The 20,771-nt window shown below is 34.0% G+C and overlaps 1 protein-coding gene across 2 annotated transcripts in view; it reads right to left on the minus strand.

Moving 5' to 3' along the window:
• LOC110384446 (uncharacterized) overlaps nt 1-20,771 on the minus strand; it is a 78,053-nt gene that overhangs the window by 40,723 nt on the left and 16,559 nt on the right. For both annotated transcript variants that reach the window (XM_064037664.1, XM_064037665.1), the window contains exon 2: nt 17,506-17,665. In XM_064037664.1, the coding sequence (XP_063893734.1) occupies nt 17,506-17,569 (64 nt within the window). In that variant the 5' untranslated portion in view covers nt 17,570-17,665. The remainder of the gene's footprint in view (nt 1-17,505; nt 17,666-20,771) is intronic.

Genomic DNA, 20,771 nt, shown 5'->3' on the forward strand with positions numbered 1-20,771 from the left:
GCAAAAATGTAGTGACTAGTGTGAGAATACATTGTATGTTCCTCTCGGAACTAACCACGTCACAGTTGCCTATATCTCACAAATTGCCAGCAGTACGTACAACTCTAAAATGCTTGTGGACAGCCTTGAAAACAGACTGCTGTTTTTGGAAAACAAATAACTATCGAATGTGCAGATGGTGTTGAGTTGCAAATGTGTAATTACACTAGGCTTTAGACATTTTTAACCCCCAATGCAAATGAGGTCTGTTATAAGTTTGACCGCTATGTGTGTCTATCTATCGCACCGGAGCTCTTAAACGGAGGAATTGATTCGGATGAGGTGTTCTATAGAGGCTACTTTTTATCTAGGTGCACAGATTAATTCTTAAGGGAAGGGAAATATTAGTAAGGTTAACTATCTAAAATCATTCATATTCGTCACAACCAACCCTTTAAATTACTCCCCACTGAAGCTTACCTACCTATTTAAATTCATCTAATACCCTAGCTAGCATAACCTTCAAGTCACATCATCGCGCTGGTCACTATCAGATAGCGAGATCCAAGTTTGCAGCATTAATATTCCAAAGAACGGCCTTGAAAACAGGCTGATTTGGTTTGGAAAACAAATAACTATCGAATGTGCAGATTTTAGTAAATGCAAATGAGTATTTAAGGCTTTGCTGTGGTGCTAAATGCTTAGAGCTACGGTGCCCTATGGTGAATCAGTGTGTCTGAATATGGTACTTTAGCTCTTAAACGGATAAGATTGTATTATTTTTCGAGGCAATATTTTATATGGTTGATCAAATAATAATACAAGCGGGAAACTGTTGACCGGTAAACAGCATTTTAAATAAATAAATATAAAATATTCACACAATAAAAATATACAACTTAAAGTCATAAGAGGTAAATCTTCTGTCGTCTTTTAAATAAACAGCAATGGTAACCTTCTATAAAGATTCATATTCGTCACAACCAACCCTTTAAATTACTCCCCACCGAAGCTTACCTACCTATTTAAATTCATCTAATACCCTAGCTAGCATAACCTTCAAGTCACGTCATCACGCTGGTCACTATCTGATAGCGAGATCCAAGTTTGCAGCATTAATATTCCAAAGGGGTGCGGAGTACCCAGCAAGCCTGGTTCCGTGATTATCTACCCGCTTATTAGACTTCGTGAATATACATATATATGTACGTATCTAGGTATTTTGGTATAAAATATTTATTTATTTATTATTATTTATTAACTAAAACAATTACAAAGGCGGACGTAATGCAATGGGCATTCTCTCCAGTCAACCTTAAGGTGATGCAGAGATAACATGGTAGGTGCATTACATACTTAGAAAGACATGTATAAGACAACTAGAGATTAACAGAATTGAATACTAAAATAGACGTAAGTACATAAATATCATTACACAAATATAACATACAAAGCACTATTACACAAATATTATAGGCAACTACTTAATAAAATATTATTAAGTAAGTAGCTGCGTCAGTTGTCGATATTTTATGGTCTTTTCTAAACACGATTTCCAAAACAAAATTCTTCAGCCAAACGTAAGGTATTCGCCCACCTACGCAGTGGTCAAACGGAGAATCCTCCTTTTTATGGAATTCAGTAAATAATAATAACTAATTTTAGTATGAATTTTTAAAGTATATGTGATAGGATTTAATGTGTTAGGTACAACACATCCGATATAAGGGAAGCATATAAGAGGAGCACATAAGAGAAGTATATGTATAAGCGAAGTACATGAGAGAGTTCTTAAGAGGAGCATATAAGAGCGTACCTAAGATGAGTTCATAAGAGAGTACATAAGACTAGTACATAAGAGAGTATATAATAGGAGTACATAAGAGAGTATCATCATCATCATCATCATCATAATCAGCCTATCGCAGTCCACTGCTGGACATAGGCCTCTCCAAGTGCACGCCACTGAGATCGATTTTCTACTTCTCGCATCCAGCTATAAGAGAGTATATAAGAGAGTATATAAGAGGAGTACATAAGAGAGTATATAAGACAGTACATAAGAGCTTACCTAAGATGAGTTCATAAGAGAATACATAAGAGGAATACATAAGAGAGTACATCAAAGGAGTACATAAGAGAGTACATAAGTTCTTCTCTTATGTTCTCCCTTATGAACTGCCTTATCAACTGGTTTCAACACTAGAAACATAAATAAATTAACCGCATCTAACTATCGGTAATAAAAAGTATGCAATTATTTTTCACATGTCAGTGGTTATGCCTTAAAACTATACCTACCTATTTTCACTGAATGGAGGCATTGTAATTTTTTTTAATCTCTTATTTAACACATTTTTGTAGCTGCTTGAGTAAAAGGTATGTACGAGCCAACTGATGATATATTTAATAGTTTTTTTAATACTTTATTTCTTCCTGACGAATAAATTACTAGGTACCGATAGTTTTTACCTATACTACTGTAATTTTTTACCGGGTGTTAACAGGCAGAGTGAAACTAGAAAATTAATTTAGTTTAAAAATACTGTCGGCTCGAGGTTAAATTATAATAATTGTAGCTTCTAACTTTATGGTATATAAGGTGAAGTTTTATAAATGGATGCATAATGAATTTTCTGCAGGTTAACTTAGTTAAAAAGAAGGAACTTTTCTACCGTAACGAAGGCGGTTTTATCTAGGACCGAGAAAAAAGGTGAAATATTTTATTAATAGACTTTCTTAGGAAATTTAAATAAAGACACGAGTATTTTTGGTCTAGACACACGGCAGTGTGTCCGCCAAGTTCGAGCAAAAAAAGCGACACACCGGCCGTGGGTTATATTACACGAACCATTTCGGGCCAAATTCGACCCCCCTATAACTCAAAATCTATTTTATTTACGCATACCAAATTTCTAGTATCTGTTGAGACCCCCTCACTTATCTAAAATACAAAATTTCATTAATATACCTATTGTAGGTCTTGAGATATTGACGTCAGAAAATCGTTATTTTTACTATACACTCACTGACTGACTGACTGACTGACTCACTCATCAAAAACCTAGACCACTTCCAGTGGTCGTATTGACTTGAAATTTGGCATGGAGGTAGGTCTTTATGTCAAGGTAAAGGGAAAAATCTGAAAATGGCCAAGTGTGAGTCGGTTTCAAAATAATGAAGGTGTTTTATACCCGGTGTAAATTTATACCCCTAAGGAACTAAAACGAAATAAATTTATCTATATTTATATAATATATCTTCGAATGGTCGTACCGATCTGAAATTCGTTACAAAGGTTTGTATTAAGTCAAAGTAAAGTAAAAATCTGATCTGAAAATGACCAAGTGTGCGTCAGTTTCGAAAATAACGAATGTGTAACTTTGATCCACGAACATAATATATGATAACATGTCATGTCAGTCAGTTGGTAAATCTAGTCCATTTAGTTAATCTATCTAGTTCATTTCTTTGTAAGAAGCATAAATCTGAAAGATAGTATAAATGAGACATTTCCTTAACTAATTTAATCATAAGAAAAAAATACAATAATCAACCTTACAAAAATAAATGAAATCCCACCCAAAACAATAATGTGAAAGACTGCCAAGTTCGATAATATGGGAATGCTTCGCCTATAAAATAAGTGAGATCTGAATAAGTACCAAGTTCCATAGTTACATATACCTCAGTTCAAAATAGTTACTTTTTAATGATGTTACTTGGCAAGTTTTAATAGAAAATTAAATACTTGATTCATTGCGTTTAGTAGGTTTATAACAAGGTGTGTGAAAACTTGCCAAGTAGCATCATTAAAAAGTAACTATTTTGAACTGAGGTATATGTAACTATGGAACTTGGTACTTATTCAGATCTCACTTATTTTATAGGCGAAGCATTCCCATATTATCGAACTTGGCAGTCTTTCACATTATTGTTTTGGGTGGGTATTTCTGACACCAATCACATTATATGTAGTTTATGTTTCATAAACCTACAAAACCTTGTAACTTGATTCATAAATTATATTAATTTTGTATATATTTATGATCCATTAAAACAAATTATTATTTAACGAGGTATTAAAACGTTAAAAAACCAGAGCACGGACACGTTTTACGTTCACAATAACTGTGTAAATTTTCAGAAGTTCGCGTGTGTAACAATCATTAAGTTGTATCAGATTTATTTACATAAACACAGCCTTCCCATGTTTCGCTAAAATCTTAACAAGTTGTTGAGCTTGCTCGTATAACTGAGGAAGTTTTAAATTACCCTTATTCTGTACGCTTCGAGCCTATATTTAAATTATTGTGCCTACTGTTCTACATACGGGTTCTTATTTTGTGAACTGGCCTGACCTCTCGTGAGTTAAAGATAAGCCTATAAATAGAAATGAAAATGTACTAACATATTTGTGTGTTGCAACACTTTTACAAGTTTGAAAAAATATTTAATTTTGTGATCAATAGCCTTTTTATGCATTTCCTTCTTAAGGTATATCGAACTTTATGATTATATAAATGAACTAAACTTCGATTTTAAACTAACTACCCTGTGATAACATACTGTACGTGATAGAGAATTGAACCATCAGGGGAATAAATTGATAATATTTTTGAGTGTCGTGTCTTTTATTCAGAGTTTATTATTTTATAAACCCTTGTATTATATTGAACTTTTGCATTTTCCGGTATTTAATTTAGATCCTTATTTACATTTATTACATTGCACTTCAGACTTACACATCGACAAAGCATGCATTTGTCACTTCAGTCAGCAGCAAGTCAATATAACAGTATGTTAACTAGTTTCTTAAGCTAAGCTCCAAGTCTCTGTGTTTGGGCTTACTAATGAGTGGTTTAAGCACGGTTCCAGGCTTTAGCGCGAAGCTTAAGCGTTTATCTAGAACAATTATTATGTGGGTTAGAGAATATGAATAATTATAATTTTGTGTAATTATGAAAGTCACCCCTAGAACTCCTTTGTAATTTCAAATAGTATATTTTGGTTATATTTATTTGTCAGGCCTTTTAAAATTATATAGCCAGTTATATTACTTATTATTTTCAGTTTGTTCTAAAAAGTTTTAAAAGAATTTAAGTTAAATTTTACCAATTTTAAATAACAAGTAACGACATAATTTTACATAGTACTTCAACGAACTACTTATATTATTAGGCATTCCCTTCACAGCCAAACTACAGCTAAACCGAAACATCTTCAGCGTAATACCAAGTAGATCCCATCCCCATTAGAAATGCGGAATGCGAAAATAAACTTTGAAGCGAGAAACCTGGCCTTCGAAACTTCTGTGTAAGCGTAGTCTTCTGTCCAAGTAATTCCTGAAATCTAATTACAGCAAGGAGTCTGGTACAAAGAGGTTCGAGTCTCGGTTGTTATCGACTAACATTCTGTGTTACGCTTCGAAAAATGTTTGTGCTTTTCAAATATCGAATGATTTTTTTTTCTTTTGAATATCATAGGGCTGTTTGGGAGGTTTCTTTTGACGGTACAAAAACAAAAGACAATAGTAGTAGAGTTAGTATGAAATAGCTGTCACTATCCTCAAGTTTAACGTTGTTCAACGTTGTATGTATTTTCATTACAAACAAGGTAAAACTCAAGTACATAATGTAAAAATAATTTTAATGACCAAAACAACGTGCATAATTTCACGTTTCATAAAGCAAGAAAATTAAATTCACATCACGAAAACACACAGCGGTTCATTTATAATTTAAAAAAATAATTAGGCAAAAGTCACCCATTTGGTCACAATACTTTCTTTTATAATAGCTACCCAATTTCCTTGAGTCGGGTAGACAATTAAAACTCGGTCACAGTATCTTTTCACTCTAATTGAAATGAGGATACGGGGAGAATACGGTCTCAAAGAGAATAAAAAACTCCGGATTAACTTTTGTTCGAAATATTAACACTTTATTCTGTACCTTCGGAGTTGGAGAATAGTCGCGTTGGGTATTACGAAATGATTTTTCAGAAGATTTAAATTTTTATATCCATTGTAAAATTTTGAATTTTTATGAAGTCTCGAGTTCTATATTATCTGCATCTAATTTTCTTTTTACATAATTAGGTACATACCTATAATATTTTTCTTGTGTTTTCCTGATTTCCATTTCCATCGGTTTCTACCCCGATTAAACTGGTGACTTTAATTAATTTTGAAAAAATACCATGATAACAATTCTGTTAGATTGTTATATGAAGTAAATTATTATTGAAGTTATGCTTTGTTCTACTGTTGCTTAACAAGTTTGAGCCCAGAATAGTTCCTACTGATGAGCTCATTATGCTTCGCAGTGCAGCATAATTTAGATACTGCATATACACTAGGGTGTCCCAAAAAAATCAAAATCATTTTTTTTTAACGCATACCCTCCTATTTTTTTCCTTTTGGTCCAAAACTATTATAAATAAAATTTTATGATGGTAGGACCACGGTAACCCGTGCCGACTTACATTTGAATGTATGTCATACTTGCTCTCTAAGACTAACGCGATCTAACTCGTCGATGTGCTTGTAATTTCTTGTTATTTAGAGATCGAATAACTTTTTTCAAACAGCCAACATGTCACTAGACTTACGCAGTTATAAAAAGGGTATATTTTTAACTAGGGGACCTAAGGCATCAAATGACGGGTTCAAAACTTCCGTCTAATGGACAAGTTCTGGCAGTTTCATTGTACAAGTAGCGACCCGCTCCGGCTTCGCACGGAATAACAGTATTTCTCCACTATTAATGTTTGTTATTATACATGTAAACCTTCCTCTTTAATCACTCTATCTATTAGAGAAAACCGCATGAAAATCGGTTGCGTAGTTTTGAAGAATTAGGTAAGCTTACAACGGGACACGGGGACAGAAAAAGCGACTTTGTTGTATACTACCTATGTAGTGATATTCGGGAAATTAATTTAATTGTGAATGAAAACGTAAATCTTACTATTCGCGAATGCATTATCTACTGGGAAAAGGCGCGTATTCCAATCTTTGCCTAATTGTGTGACGAAACTCGTCACCTTGTATCAAGTTTGGAGGGACAAAAGACACAAAGACGTTTTTAAGCAACGCCATCACGACTTTTTCAGCAACTTAGATATGTAATTTGTTTGATTTTGATTAATAAGAATAAATCATCATGTCCCGAGCCTTTTCCCAACTATGTTGGGGTCGGCTTCCATTCTTGCCGGATTCAGCTGAGTACTAGAGTTTTACAAGGAGCGATTGCCTATCTGACTTCTCAACCCAGTTACCCAGCTACCCAATACCCCTTTGATAAGACTAGTGTCAGACTTATTGGCTTCTGACTACCCGAAACGACTGTCCAAGATGTTAAATGACAGCCAGGAGAGCAGCCTGCCTAATAGTTAGCGCGAGTTACAAAAAGCACGCGCCTCAGAGGAGCGAAGAGGAAATAACTCTTGAAAAATGAACGATTGGATGTATTGTTTTTCAGGGGTTATTTTGTCTTTGGTTATTTTTTTTTTTCAAAAGATGATCTTTACGGTACGTTGTATGACAAAATCACCCCATTTCAGTAAAAAGCGAGTTCTTTGATCGATCGCCTTAAAATTAATGACAGTTTTCTACATGAATGTGTCCTACCTTCTAGTCAAATAATGCTTCGTATCAAGAAACCAAAGTTTCAGCACTGAGAGTTAGTGAACGATGTGGCCGAAAGATCGGTGAAGTTCATGCAAGACTTTTATTGATTAATCACAGTAGATGAGGAACAAAAACAGTTATTGTTAGGTACCGTCCTAGAACATCGGAAAATTTATCCTGACTGTAAAAAAAAAACTACTTTAAAATGAAAATCTTAACAATGATATTATTTTTCAATGTATATGAGAAGATAATACATTATTTGGATGCATTTGAGGTTTATTTTTAGTAAAAATAATTAGGATCTAAATTTCTCCATAGTAAGTCAGTACAAATTTTTATGTGAACACTTTGGCATTAAGTCGGCACGGGTTACCACTGTCTGATCGAGATAATATTTATTATAGGAGTTAATGAGGTCAAACCGAAAAAAATTAGAGGGTATGCGTATTTGAATTCGAGAAAAAAAAAATCCCCCTTATGTCTTGGGACACCCTAATATACACATACATTATAATCTATGTGTGTCAGACATCCTACACATATTCCGACCTTATTACAAGACAAGAAACTTGCTCCTAGCTTTCATTTGTTTTTCATTATTACTGCGTTACTTAAATTCTGTTCTATAGTTAGAAATGCTTAGCCTACGTTCAACAGAAGACGGCAATAGGCTGTTATAATGATGATGAATGACTCTAGAAATAAAGTAAGTAACATTCTGTTACATTCAACATGTACCTAATATAATAAAGATTAATTTATTGCACAACTGTGTACATTATGGTTGTAATAGATTGGCTCAACAGTCCATCCAAGTCGGACATGCAATATTTAAAGAAAGTAGGTGGAAAAGTATGGTCAAAATAATAAATAAAATATTTCTTGTCTAGCTTGTGTAAGCCTCAATTGGAATCAAATACCTACTCTAGACTTACGTTCCTATCCCCGCTGCATGGTTATTAAATTCTCTGGACTTTTCTAAGAAATCTAAATTGGCCGTAACTTCAGTTTTCCTCAAAGTTTTAAACCACATTTATGGAGCAAAATGTAGCATTGCTTCCAGTTAATTCTAGAATGTTCCTGGTACAAGAATGTTTGTTGTGCTCATCATTTGTTTTATATTATCTATTGCTTTATGTTTACACTGTAGAAATCTATATAAATGAAATTAACACGGATTTAATAAAGCGAAAAAATACGTGAAACCAAAAGATATGCGAAAAGTTCTGAAAAAATAAAATTTAACTTAATTGAAATATAAATTGGTTTTATTGTATTTCTATATGCTTCTAGGAACATTTTTGAGGAAAGTGTACCTCCCCAACAGTGAAAAAAATTGTCAAATCAATCTGTAATTTAGAGCCTTAATAAACAAATAAAAAATAGTTCATGTTATAATATCAGTATAGATTATGTATTATATTTTATAAACAGATAATATAATGTCTCCTTGTAGGCACAAACTCTCCCTGACCCACTTTACCCAGTAGTATCAACAAATTGTTCTTTGTTGACAATGTCCGGTCAATATATGCAAAATATAGGTTAGCACATTGTGTGCTAGTTATAATGTGTGACTGATAATACAGTCATTGTCTGTGAAAGTGCTTTACGAAAGCGACAATGAAGCATTGTTTGAAGTTGTAAACGTGTTACAATGTAGGTTTTATATAGGTATAACTACTATTTTCTAGATAATTTCCTGGAATGTTCATATAACTGGAGAAATTGGGGATTTTTTTAACATTGCTTGTATTATACCTATAGCAATTTTTTAATTATTTTTTACTCGATTGCGAAATAAACTGAATTATTGGATAGAATAATATTTCAGGCGTGATAGACTTTATAATATGTGATACTTTAGAGTAAACAGAAAAAAAACCAAGGAAAAAGGAATATTATTTTAGAGTCCAATTTTTACGGCTTTTATTTGATTTGCTATAGCTTTTTATTTAAAAATACAAATATTGGAATCAAATTGTTAAAGCGATTGATGCTGTATTTTTTTGTTTTATATTTGATTGTTGCCTCGGAAAATAAACGCCTAATTTTCCAAAAACTTGGTAGGAAAGTTTAATTCATAATTAAAACCAGAATTTACTGATGGATAAAATTATTATTGGTTAAAGCAAACCCAGTTTAGATTCGGAATAAAATTAAATACACATATCATTCTTATCTTTAAAATGTAGCTATTTTTACCATCTTTCCTGTTATCTAAAAGTAGAAAATGCTGTGTCTAAAGATATTCCATGCATTGTTTATTCCGTAAGCAGAATGCGACGGAAATTGGATTGTTGTAGTGCACGCGTGCATCCTGTTTGCACAGCGTCTCCACATTATAATAATTATGTATGTTTGTATATGTATATACCTATGTATGTTAAAATGTATTGTAGAGCAGGATTTATGCTATACATATGCGTCTTTAGATTTTTTCTTTAAATATGCTTAAACTATTAATTTAACAAATTGTTAAGGTATTTTACAGTGGGTTTTTTAAACAACCCCAATAAAATATGTGTTTGAATCAAAATGAAAAACATTCAGTAAGCATGCTAATTGACCACCCCTTCCTCTTTGGCAAATCGGTTAAAAATCATATTTTTCAATAACGTCTTTAGTATACACAAACCACACTAACATACATTTTTCCAAAAAAACTTCGTTTATTGACAGACATGTCACAACAAAAAAAATACAGACAAGAAGCACTCTCAACCAGCATTTTCTCATCGATTTCTAAAACCATCTGTCCCCGTAGACTAGTAAAGGTTTCGGTTACTTCAAAACGCTTCCGCACACTACAGACTAAATAGTCGACCGATAGTGGTCGAAGTGGACAATTTTTTTTAAAGAAAATTGTTATTCCAACCCGAGTTTTTAATCGGTCTGATAACGTACAAATACCTGATCGTTGTAATGTGCGTACTTAAAAAAAAACTTGATTCCAACCGCAGTTTTTAATCTTAATCGGTCTGATATCGGCCAAATACCTGATCGTTGTAATGTGTCCTTACTACCATTCATTTTCATACTTATCAAGTGCCCGATCAAACTATCGGCCGACTAAAGTCTGCAGTGTACTCGGCTTCGGTTACTTCAAAGTGTTTTTTTGAGTGGAATGTCAAAGGCCAGGCTGAATCGCTCCTCGATACCAATAGTTTGATATCTCTCGGTATAAAGTGGTTTACGGGTTCTCCGATATCCATTCTGAGCTATAAACCTAGATATGCAAATATGTTTTCTTTTTTTTCTTGGTTAGATATCCGATATTTGATATTAGACTAGATAGTTTTGTATTTTTCTTGAGGTCTGTCTTGAGATTACAATGTGTATTTGAAACAACTGCAAGTTAATAGAATGAGCAGTTTAAAAAAATTTGCTCACAACCTACCACATTACATACATATTTTTGTTTAAATCATAAAGTTTGCAACCAAAATACGTACAGAATAAATGTAGATTACAATTATATGCAACGATGTCACTTTACAATAATTTTTATTTCATAATTTTACCTAACAAATCTTCAACACTAACAACAATATCCTATAATACCATAAAATAGCCGCTCAAAGCTCAAAAACTATCCTTGTTCCACATAAACTTAAAAAACCAATTACACTTGAAGCTACTTTCTATTAGTTTGTACAAAATATAAGGCTACCTGTTGCGAGGCGTACAAAGTTGGAGCTGGCCGTATACTCTTTGACGTTTCAGATTAAAATTTTGCACATTATACTCCGAAGTTAGCCGGTAGATCGAGCTCCAATTAATTGTTAAGCTCATTGATTCAACGACCAACCCCTTTGCTTTGATGGTTTTTTTATCTTGATATTTTAGGGGATTTACGTTTGAATGTAGCATAATTGTCATTTATTGTTTTGACATCGAGCTTTTTAGATACCTACTGTGATTTAATATTTTGTTTTTCGTTGTTTTGTATAACTTGTCTACGAAATATAACTACAACTACAAGCAAATGTAATTGAAATTACTATTTCAGTTTTATCATCATCATCATCATCAACACTCCAAAATTGCTCTCCATCATCAAATTCACAACGCAAATCATTAAAACTCGATTTAAAATTTCTGCCTACTTAAAATACAGGCTGTGTCTTATTTGACTCAAACCAGAAATCTCTCGCCACGGCTGTTGCAAATGGCCAGTCTTGGAGAATAAATTAAGGGTAATTTTATCAGCACCCGTAGACAAAGTTCTAGTGTGAACACACAAGAACTCGAAATTCGATAATGCTGAGAAAGTTTCCTATAACGTCAGTAATTAGCTCTGAACACCCCGTAGGTACTGAGAGTAGGTGCGCTGAAACTGTGCTAATTACGTGAGAGGGGAGTAGAGTGTGATTGGGTTTAAGATCTAAAGTAATAGTGATGGAATAATTAGGTGAATATGCAGATGTTACTTTATTTTTTTAAGATACTATTCATTAGAGAATGATGCTTACAAGTCCTATAACTATCTCTGCTTTATCTCTGTCGCAATTCAATCAAACAGCTAGCCCTTTGAATGAATAACGAAATTCAATATGATCATAAGTCGCATTGTTTAGCCAACTTGTTGAATGCAACGTTCACACCTACACGCTGCATTGGCTATTTGACTTGTCTGCAGTTTTAGAACTAAGATCAAAAATCCCAAGTACTTTTTCATGTCTCAACGATCAATATTACATCACATGCTTAACATCAGGACAAAGTTGTAAGAGGTCCCCAGAGTAACACGTTACATGTTGTTTGAGTATAACGCCTAAACACAAACTTGTTGCCAGGGCAACTTGTCAACGGTGCCAAATTAATTATTACAACGCTACCGACGACTTTGATTGGGAGGATCACACACAGACGTGCCACGTGCCAAAAGACAGAGTACAAAACCACGAGGAGTTGAGAATGAGCATAGCTTAAAGATGTCACAGGAAAATTCAGGCAGTCTTTAAGAGGTGAGTAAGTTCATATTAAACAATCTATCATTCGTGTTAACTAAGTGATTTTATATGGAACATGTAATTCTTGGTAAGAAATTGGATACAATGACTAATGGTGACAAAAAGAACAGTGAAAAACTTGGTCTTGAATGCTAGAATTGACAAATCGCGTTGTACAAGACGCATGATGTATTATGAATACACTGGCCCAGCAATCACATCAGGTATAACAAGGGGACTAGAGAATCAAACATGGAACAGTAATAAAACTCCAATGGTGATGAAGTACTGAACATCAATGCTCAGTGCACCGTATTACAAAGATTGGCAGTGTGAAATCCGCCTTTTACTGAAAACGAAAATAGTTTTAGAATGTTCATCGAGTTTCTTAAAACTTTTCCAGTAAAAGAGAAAAATGCTTCCAATTTAAAGGGTTAGGATAAAACTTTAGTCATCAATTTGGTTTCTAATTCATTCTTCTGGAGTCATTGTTATTATGGACTTTTCGTGGTCTCTAAGATTTTGCTGAGGAAGAAAATTTTGTCTTGAATTATTTATTTTTTAATTAGTACAGCGTTCAGTTCAAAACAGGGTGCGCCTTTGTGTTCGCTAAATCATATGCAATGTTTCCTTGTAGATATCTTTAGGAGCTAGATAGATTCGCGAGTCAGTCTATTCTCTTCAAAGTCTCTGGCTATCTGAGGTCTATCACGTAGAGCTAACGAGCATGCGCACTAATATTCTGACTATCAACCTTTATTAACACATTTATAATCATACACCTGGCTTTTTAAGCTAGACTGAAAGGATTTTCGTCAGTTGTATTGTAATTTGTGAGTGTAGACTACTTGGTGTGCTTTAGGTTTAATTTCTTTAATTTCTGGGCTGATTTAAAGCTAATTTCTACAAGTGCAATATTAAATCCTTAGGTAATAATAACATTCAAAAACAAAAGTCCAGTATTAAACTCTGTGTTAGTTGGCAAATTAAAGGTGTAATCATGTAAAAAGGACTGGGGGAACCAATAACTAATGACATTAAAGTTTCATTGATTTTTATACCCGAACATATATGTTATCCCAGTTTGGAATGGTGCCCGTTTGCTAGATAAAATCGTCTGCTATCTCATGGGACCTCATTCTGTCAGCGTCGGGTAAGTACGTACGAGTGGCACCTTTGCCTTCTTTTAAAAGGTTATTGCGGAAATTACTATCTTAAGAGAATTGTCTCTGAAGAGCTGCACTGTTTGTGTTAGAATAATATATTTTTTTTAAATTGTAGAATGCATTTGTCTTTGGTTTACCTACAAGAAATTAGTATCATTCAAAATGTTCTAGTTTAATTTAAGCTGAGGTGTTTCATAAAAATAAAAAGATAGAAGTGTGTGATGCATAAGTCCGATCACATTTCGAATCTAACATCGGCATTGTAGAAGTTTGGTAAAACAATAAAAAATTCTTTGCAATATAATCTCACCAATTCTCACCAAGCAAAAACAGCTTACATAAAATCCATTCCTCAACAATATTTGATGACCTTCACCTTTGTAAGAACAAAAACTTTGAACCGCCTCACAAATTAAGAAGATTAGGCATTTCCTTAGCAGAAAGTCACAAAAGTTACTAATGGACGGACGAATAAATTTTATTAGAAGCCGCTCAACAAAGTTTGCATGTACGTGAGTGTCAAGTTTCTCTATTGGCAAACGTGAACATATTCAGCAATGTTCTTTTGTTTGTCTGTTAAGCTATTTGTAGTAGGGAGATGTTAGAAGTTTTTCTAGAGGTCCTGACTATTAATCTTGGGGCGTTATTTCTTTTATTTTTTGTGGGATAGATGTTTTATTTCAGTAAAGTAGTTGAGCTATGTTTGTGTGCGTAAATAAAACAATGTACACAGTCATTGCATGACTGGCCAACTAGACCACTCCCAAGCTTACGCAGTATATTTCTATTTCTACATATCAAAAACGCATAGATTGGTTATATAAAACAATACGGCCGTGTGCTACGAGGTTGGTAGATTAACTAAGAGATTTAATTTCAATGAATACTTACCTATCATTGAAAAAATGCAAGAACACAACACTTCATAAAATTATTATTGAGCTTTTCAGCAGTAGATTTAAACTATAAAATTCATCTAGAAAGCATCTCTATTATTATCTTAAAGTATCCAACAAATACTCGTACAGCTTTAAGCTGTCTAAGTTGCTGAAAGTATTAATTAAAGCGTGTTCCTTACCGAACGTTCTGGAATGAAGCGGTTTATTGACCCCTTGGTTTTTGTCTGCTTTTATTTATAATTTCGTCTGGGAATTGAAGGAAAACATGGCGTGTTTTCACTAGGTTTTTTTGTAAAAAAATTGGAAATTACTAATTTTTTACGGCTCTTTGAATGTGTGCACACTGTAACATTTCATCTGTGTGAAATAAAATCGTCACTGAGCGATGCTTCCTCAGGATTGCGATTAGTCACGGTATGAATTTATTTATGTTTACCTCCACTTTTTATTTTTATTTAATTTTTGTGACTAATCCTTCTGATTATGATTTACGTTCCTTTTTTTCTTTCTTTTTTAAATAGTACATAGTTTAGTAGTTTTATTAGTTTTTCTATAGAGCATAAATCAGTTCATACCGATGGACATCCGCAACTCCGCATAGGTCCAGTTGAAAACCAGCGTCAGACACTAGCTGTCTGGCATAATGCTGAACTGGACCTATTTGACGCAACCTTTTGTTCTTTTATTTTGTTTTTTTTTGTTGTTTCTATGTGTATGTATGGTTTGTGTCAATAAATAAGTTTTCTTTCTTTCTTTCTTTCTTTCTTAATTCTTCTTCTTTGTCGTTATCACTCTTGACAGAGTGGTCGTGGTCATCACTTCAGGTGTTGGTTGCAAGCTTTACAACCCGCCGCCACTCCTCTCTGATGGCCGCCTTCCTCGTGCATTCGTAGAGTGACGATGAGCCATTTACTGCCGCTTTTATCTGGTCAGTCCACCTCATAGGCGATCTTCCTCGTGGCCTGGTACCCTCAACCCTGCCCTGAACCACAAGTCGCTCAATAGCCACCTCCCCTCGGCGGCATACGTGACCAAAATAACTGAGGATACGAGACTGTACCAAAGACGATAGACGTTGCTTGATGCCTAGTTCTCGAAGTATAGATTCGTTGGTACGAAATTCAGTCCACGATACTCCGAGCATTCTTCTCCAGCACCACATCTCTAGGGCGTCTATCTTCTTCCTCTCTACCTCCCGAAGGGTCCACGTTTCTGCGGCATACAGGAATATGGGGAATACGAGTGTCCGTACTAGTCGGATCTTTGTGGCTCTAAAAATGTTGCGATTCCTCCATATTTTCCTCAGCTTGTCCATTGCAGATCTGGAGATCGCCATACGCCTTTTGATTACGTATTCAAAAATACCAACCATTTTTTCAAATAAATAATGCAAGTTAAAAGAATATTGATTGCATATGAGAGATTATATTAATGAATTGGAAATTAATTGTTCATTGAAATAGGATTAGTAGTATATTGTGTTAGAACAATACCTATTATCGGATTTTCCGATTTAATTATGCATAATCGCTAGTTTAATACTTTACAATTCTAGGCGTTCAGGTGAAAACCGTTCCAAATATAATTTGCAATGTAATTACGTATTACGTCAACATTTAATTTTAACTGCATTAAAATAAACTAATTAACTGTGTTTTCAATAATTAAATATCTGGTGTGTGCTTTTTAAAAACGATTGCAATTCAATTATAATAATCACTATTAAATTTTACAAATTAACTTATTTAGCATTTGTGTTTAGTATTTTAGTTGCCCTCAAAATTAATTAAAATTCAAATACTAACTGCTGTTCGAACTATCGAGGTTTGTTTTTGTGAGATAATTATTATGATAATGCATGGTTTTGTAGTTCTGACGTCTCTAACCTGTGATTATCGTGTTTAAGCAAACATGTAAGCAGTAAAAAAAGTTAATATATAGAAAATTATACCGTAAAAAAGGTGTAGGTCTTAAATATTGCAAACATTATGTTATGCATGAACTAAACGTGATCTATGCTATAACCAGGTTTAATACCTATTGTTAGCACATCCCTAAATCTAGTTATACAGAAGTTATTACGTCCGTCCGACACTCTGGTAAGCTACGATTAATCGTATTACAGGACTTAATAGGTACTAAGTATGTATGTGCCTATAATGTTCGTTTAGTACCGAGCTAGCTAATTGAGTAGACTTAGGTAAGTGTTCGTATTAATATCAATTTGCAGCTTTGATTAATTGCTGTTTAAGTTGTTGGGTTTTGTAATGGAATTTGTATTGATTTTGTTACGATTGGTAATGTTATGTGCGATATATTTGTCCAGCTTACAGCCAGTTTCTTCATCAAAAGTTAAAGCCAAAGTAAAAGTCAAAGTAATGTCTAAAGTGAAAGTAACGGTCAAATTCAATTTTTCTATTAGTTTTGCTGTCACTTTAGCCTTGAAAAAACGAATTTGACCGTTACTTTTACTTTAGACATTACTTTGACTTTAACTTTTGATGAAGAAACTGGCCATTAGAGAATATAGGCTATTATAAACGTAATACCAATGTGATTTTGTCAAAGCCATGTGTGATTAGCCGATAGCTAATTGTAGCCGATATAATATTTTTTTTACCTAATAGTTAACCCATAAATCCATCGCCTAATGATTTTATTTAAATTGTTTTATACATCATGAAATATTGATGATATCATCTTATCATCAACTTCACAATATTTTCAAAGACAGTCAAGATTTTATTGCATAATCAAGTGATCATTTATCGGTCATAGTAACTTTAAAAGTCCACAAATACCTCTTATTTCTATTAAGTACCTAGGTATTATTAATAAACAATGTAGACTCGTATAATAATCAAACTCACCCAGAATAACTCCAGACAAATGGGCGAACAGCAGCAACAGTTGAACGTCACGCTTCCAATGCATGTCGGAGAACTCACTGACACTTCACAACACAAAACTATCGAATATTATCACTATTATGCTGAAGTAACACATGGCTTCTCTTCCTCGCTACACTATCTGTGGACAAAGGAAATTGAACTTTAATACGATATCTTAGGATCCAATATACATTTGTGATTGTCAATTTAATTTACGGATAAAATAAGTGGGATATCTTCAAATACTTGTGGTGTTTTAGAAAAAATGGACAATCTCTTCCAACAAGGATTTCAAAGCCAGTTAAAAACTCACAATCATTTACCAGGACTTTAAAAAATAGGTCCATAATCGCACATGAAAGGCCCCTTATTTTTGTTTTTATCTTATTTCTTATAGTCAAGGAGTTGCACTCAACTGGCCTTGTCCTTAAACTGCGCAGGAGCTCAGTGCGTCAGATCACGCGATTGCCTGGTGACGTCACAAGCTTGTATTAACCAATTTACGGGTCAAGTGATTCTTAGATGTTGATGTCAAAATTGCACTGTGCATTTTGAGAACAAAACAAAATTGTAAATGGTTGTAGACAATTAGTTATTTGGATGGTCCTAAAAATTTTAAAAAATAATATGCGAAAACATGAATAATTGAGAACTAGCTTCTGCCAGCGGTTTCACCCGCATCCCGTGGGAACTACTTCCTGTACCGGGATAAAAAGTAACCTATAGCCTTTCTCGATAAATGGGCTATCTAACACTGAAAGAAATTTTCAAATCGGACCAGTAGTTCCTGAGATTGGCGCGTTCAAACAAACAAACAAACTCTTCAGCTTTATAATATGAGTATAGATTAAGTAAAGAAATCATAAAATTAAATATTTTAAACATATCCGTATTGTTTGATAATTTAATAACAGTGGACAAACAACACGTGGCTTACTTTCTAACCACATTTAACAAAATATGGGTTCTAAGAAAATCTGCTATGACACAGCATTCTAGCTTTTCCTTAACAGTAAGTACCAGCAGATGTAACGTCTTATATCTTCATTCGTATCTCCCTCAACGAACATGTCTTTGACTTTCCCTTGTTGCCTTTCTACACTAGAATAGGCGCACTTCAAAAGGATATCACTTCAGCTGAAAATCACATCGTCAGTCAACCTTACGGATACAAAGACATGTATCTATAGAAAGTAATATCTTCACCATATAGATCATTGATTTTCATACCGATACCGTAAAATATGTTCAAAGGGAAGATGTATAACATAATATATTCTCCCTATTGTAGTAAGATTTTAAGTTCTGTGAAGAATCTTATCTAAGATGGCACGATTGGAGGAGTGTGATAATATTATTACAAGGGGTCGATTACTGTATATATTAATATGTTTTATTTATAAGAGTACCCACACAGTACAGACTAAGCAATTTTTTTAAAGAAATTCTTGATACCAGTCATAGTTTTAGTTGGTCTGATAATTTCGGGCTTTGTAATTTGCGTAATACCATTCCTCTTTTACTGATTTATGAGGCCAAACAAACTATGGGCCAACGAAAAGTTTGTAGTGTGCGGTTATTCTTTATCTACACTAATATTTGGACGAATGATGACGAATTTTATTACTGAAACACATTAATCTCAGAAGACGTCAAAAATGCAATACCACGCGTAAAAATATTACTTCAAATAAATAAAAACAATCACAGTCTCAACATTAGGAACATAAACCGCGAATTTCTCGCGCACCTGATACCAGCACATAAGATACGCCAAGAGATTACTCTGACGTATATTGCAGACTATATATCTTTGAAATAAGGATCAGGTGGTACACAATGATCTGTGGGCATGGGATTAATGGTATGGGGTATCTGTACATAATAATTATGTAATAAAATAAATAAATAGGTAATTACGTTAGGAACCGATTTTATAAAACGTGTTTGAAAATCGAGCACCAGTTTTCATTAAAAAAAACGGTTAGAAGTCTATTTAATTGGACCAACATCATCACGTAGCTAGTGGATACCACAAGATGGCCACCGCAGACGCGATAGGCCTCGGGACAATCTGGATGTCTACAATCAAATCAAGTCTACAAATGGGGAGGTTTTTGCAAATCACTTAAAGAAAAAAAATTATAAGAATTCTATTCATCTGACTTGACAAATATTAAATAAATAGCACTATTACGATGTGCTTTCATCAAGTCATGGCCTAATAAAATTGAACTGACCCAAACATTAAAGTTCGAATTACACAACTAGAAAGAATCTTGGTCTTACTTCACTATTGAAATTTCCATCACGCGCGTCAAAGAATACGACCAATAATCAAAGTTCTGAGATTCCCTTCGAATCGTGTTCGGTTTGATAAATTGCACATTTATTCACTCACACGCTCATCTTTCAGCATGTGGTTCAGCACTTGTGATGGGTAATAAAACGAAATGTCGTATAGTTGATGCGTATCAGTCTTTCTTGCTTGAGCAATTCTAGAGGTACAAAGTTGCAATTATTTAAATTTGTTTAAAAAGTATTTGTTTAAAATTACATGGTAAAATGTCACTGTACATCGCCTTAGAACTGTATTAGTTAAGTAGTTCTCAATCTTTAGACGACTGCACATCAATCTGTCAAAAATCTTCAATAGACTTTCAACCTTATCACAATAGTGGAAGGTTAATGTTCGATTGGTATTGACAGATTCGGGTAGTTTGACCTGCTGGCGTATGGTACATAATTATTATTTAATTGCATTGGACTGTCTGAAAAAATATGTTCATTGCTTCTTAGATAGACAGATGTTTTATCAACCGACCAGATAATTATAAAGGCCAGACATAAGCAACTAGTCTGTCTAGAATGCCCCAATCAGACAGAGATCAAACCGGGTAAGCCTACCAGCTATATAAGCGTGCGAACCCGGTCGTTACGTGCGATCCAATCTTACCCGGCTAACCCCGGTTTATTAGCTAGATACCAAGTGATGTACTCCTTGCAACGTTGTGCTGTTGTCACAGTGTTCGCGGGGGTAGTCCAAGCGATAGCGTGTTTGTTTGTATTGATTGAATCGATTGTTGGATGAGTAGGTATTCGATTTCAGATTTAGATAAGTTAAGGTGCGTTTTGAAAGCCAGTTGCCGAGCGCTCTTGAAGCGACTAAATAAAGTCATTCGATATCTGAGAGCGACTGCGCGTGCTGCTTCGATCCAATTTTGGGATTTGCAGTAGGCAACCAG

The sequence above is a fragment of the Helicoverpa armigera genome, chromosome 13, assembly GCF_030705265.1.
Source record: "Helicoverpa armigera isolate CAAS_96S chromosome 13, ASM3070526v1, whole genome shotgun sequence".
Lineage (NCBI taxonomy): Eukaryota > Metazoa > Arthropoda > Insecta > Lepidoptera > Noctuidae > Helicoverpa > Helicoverpa armigera.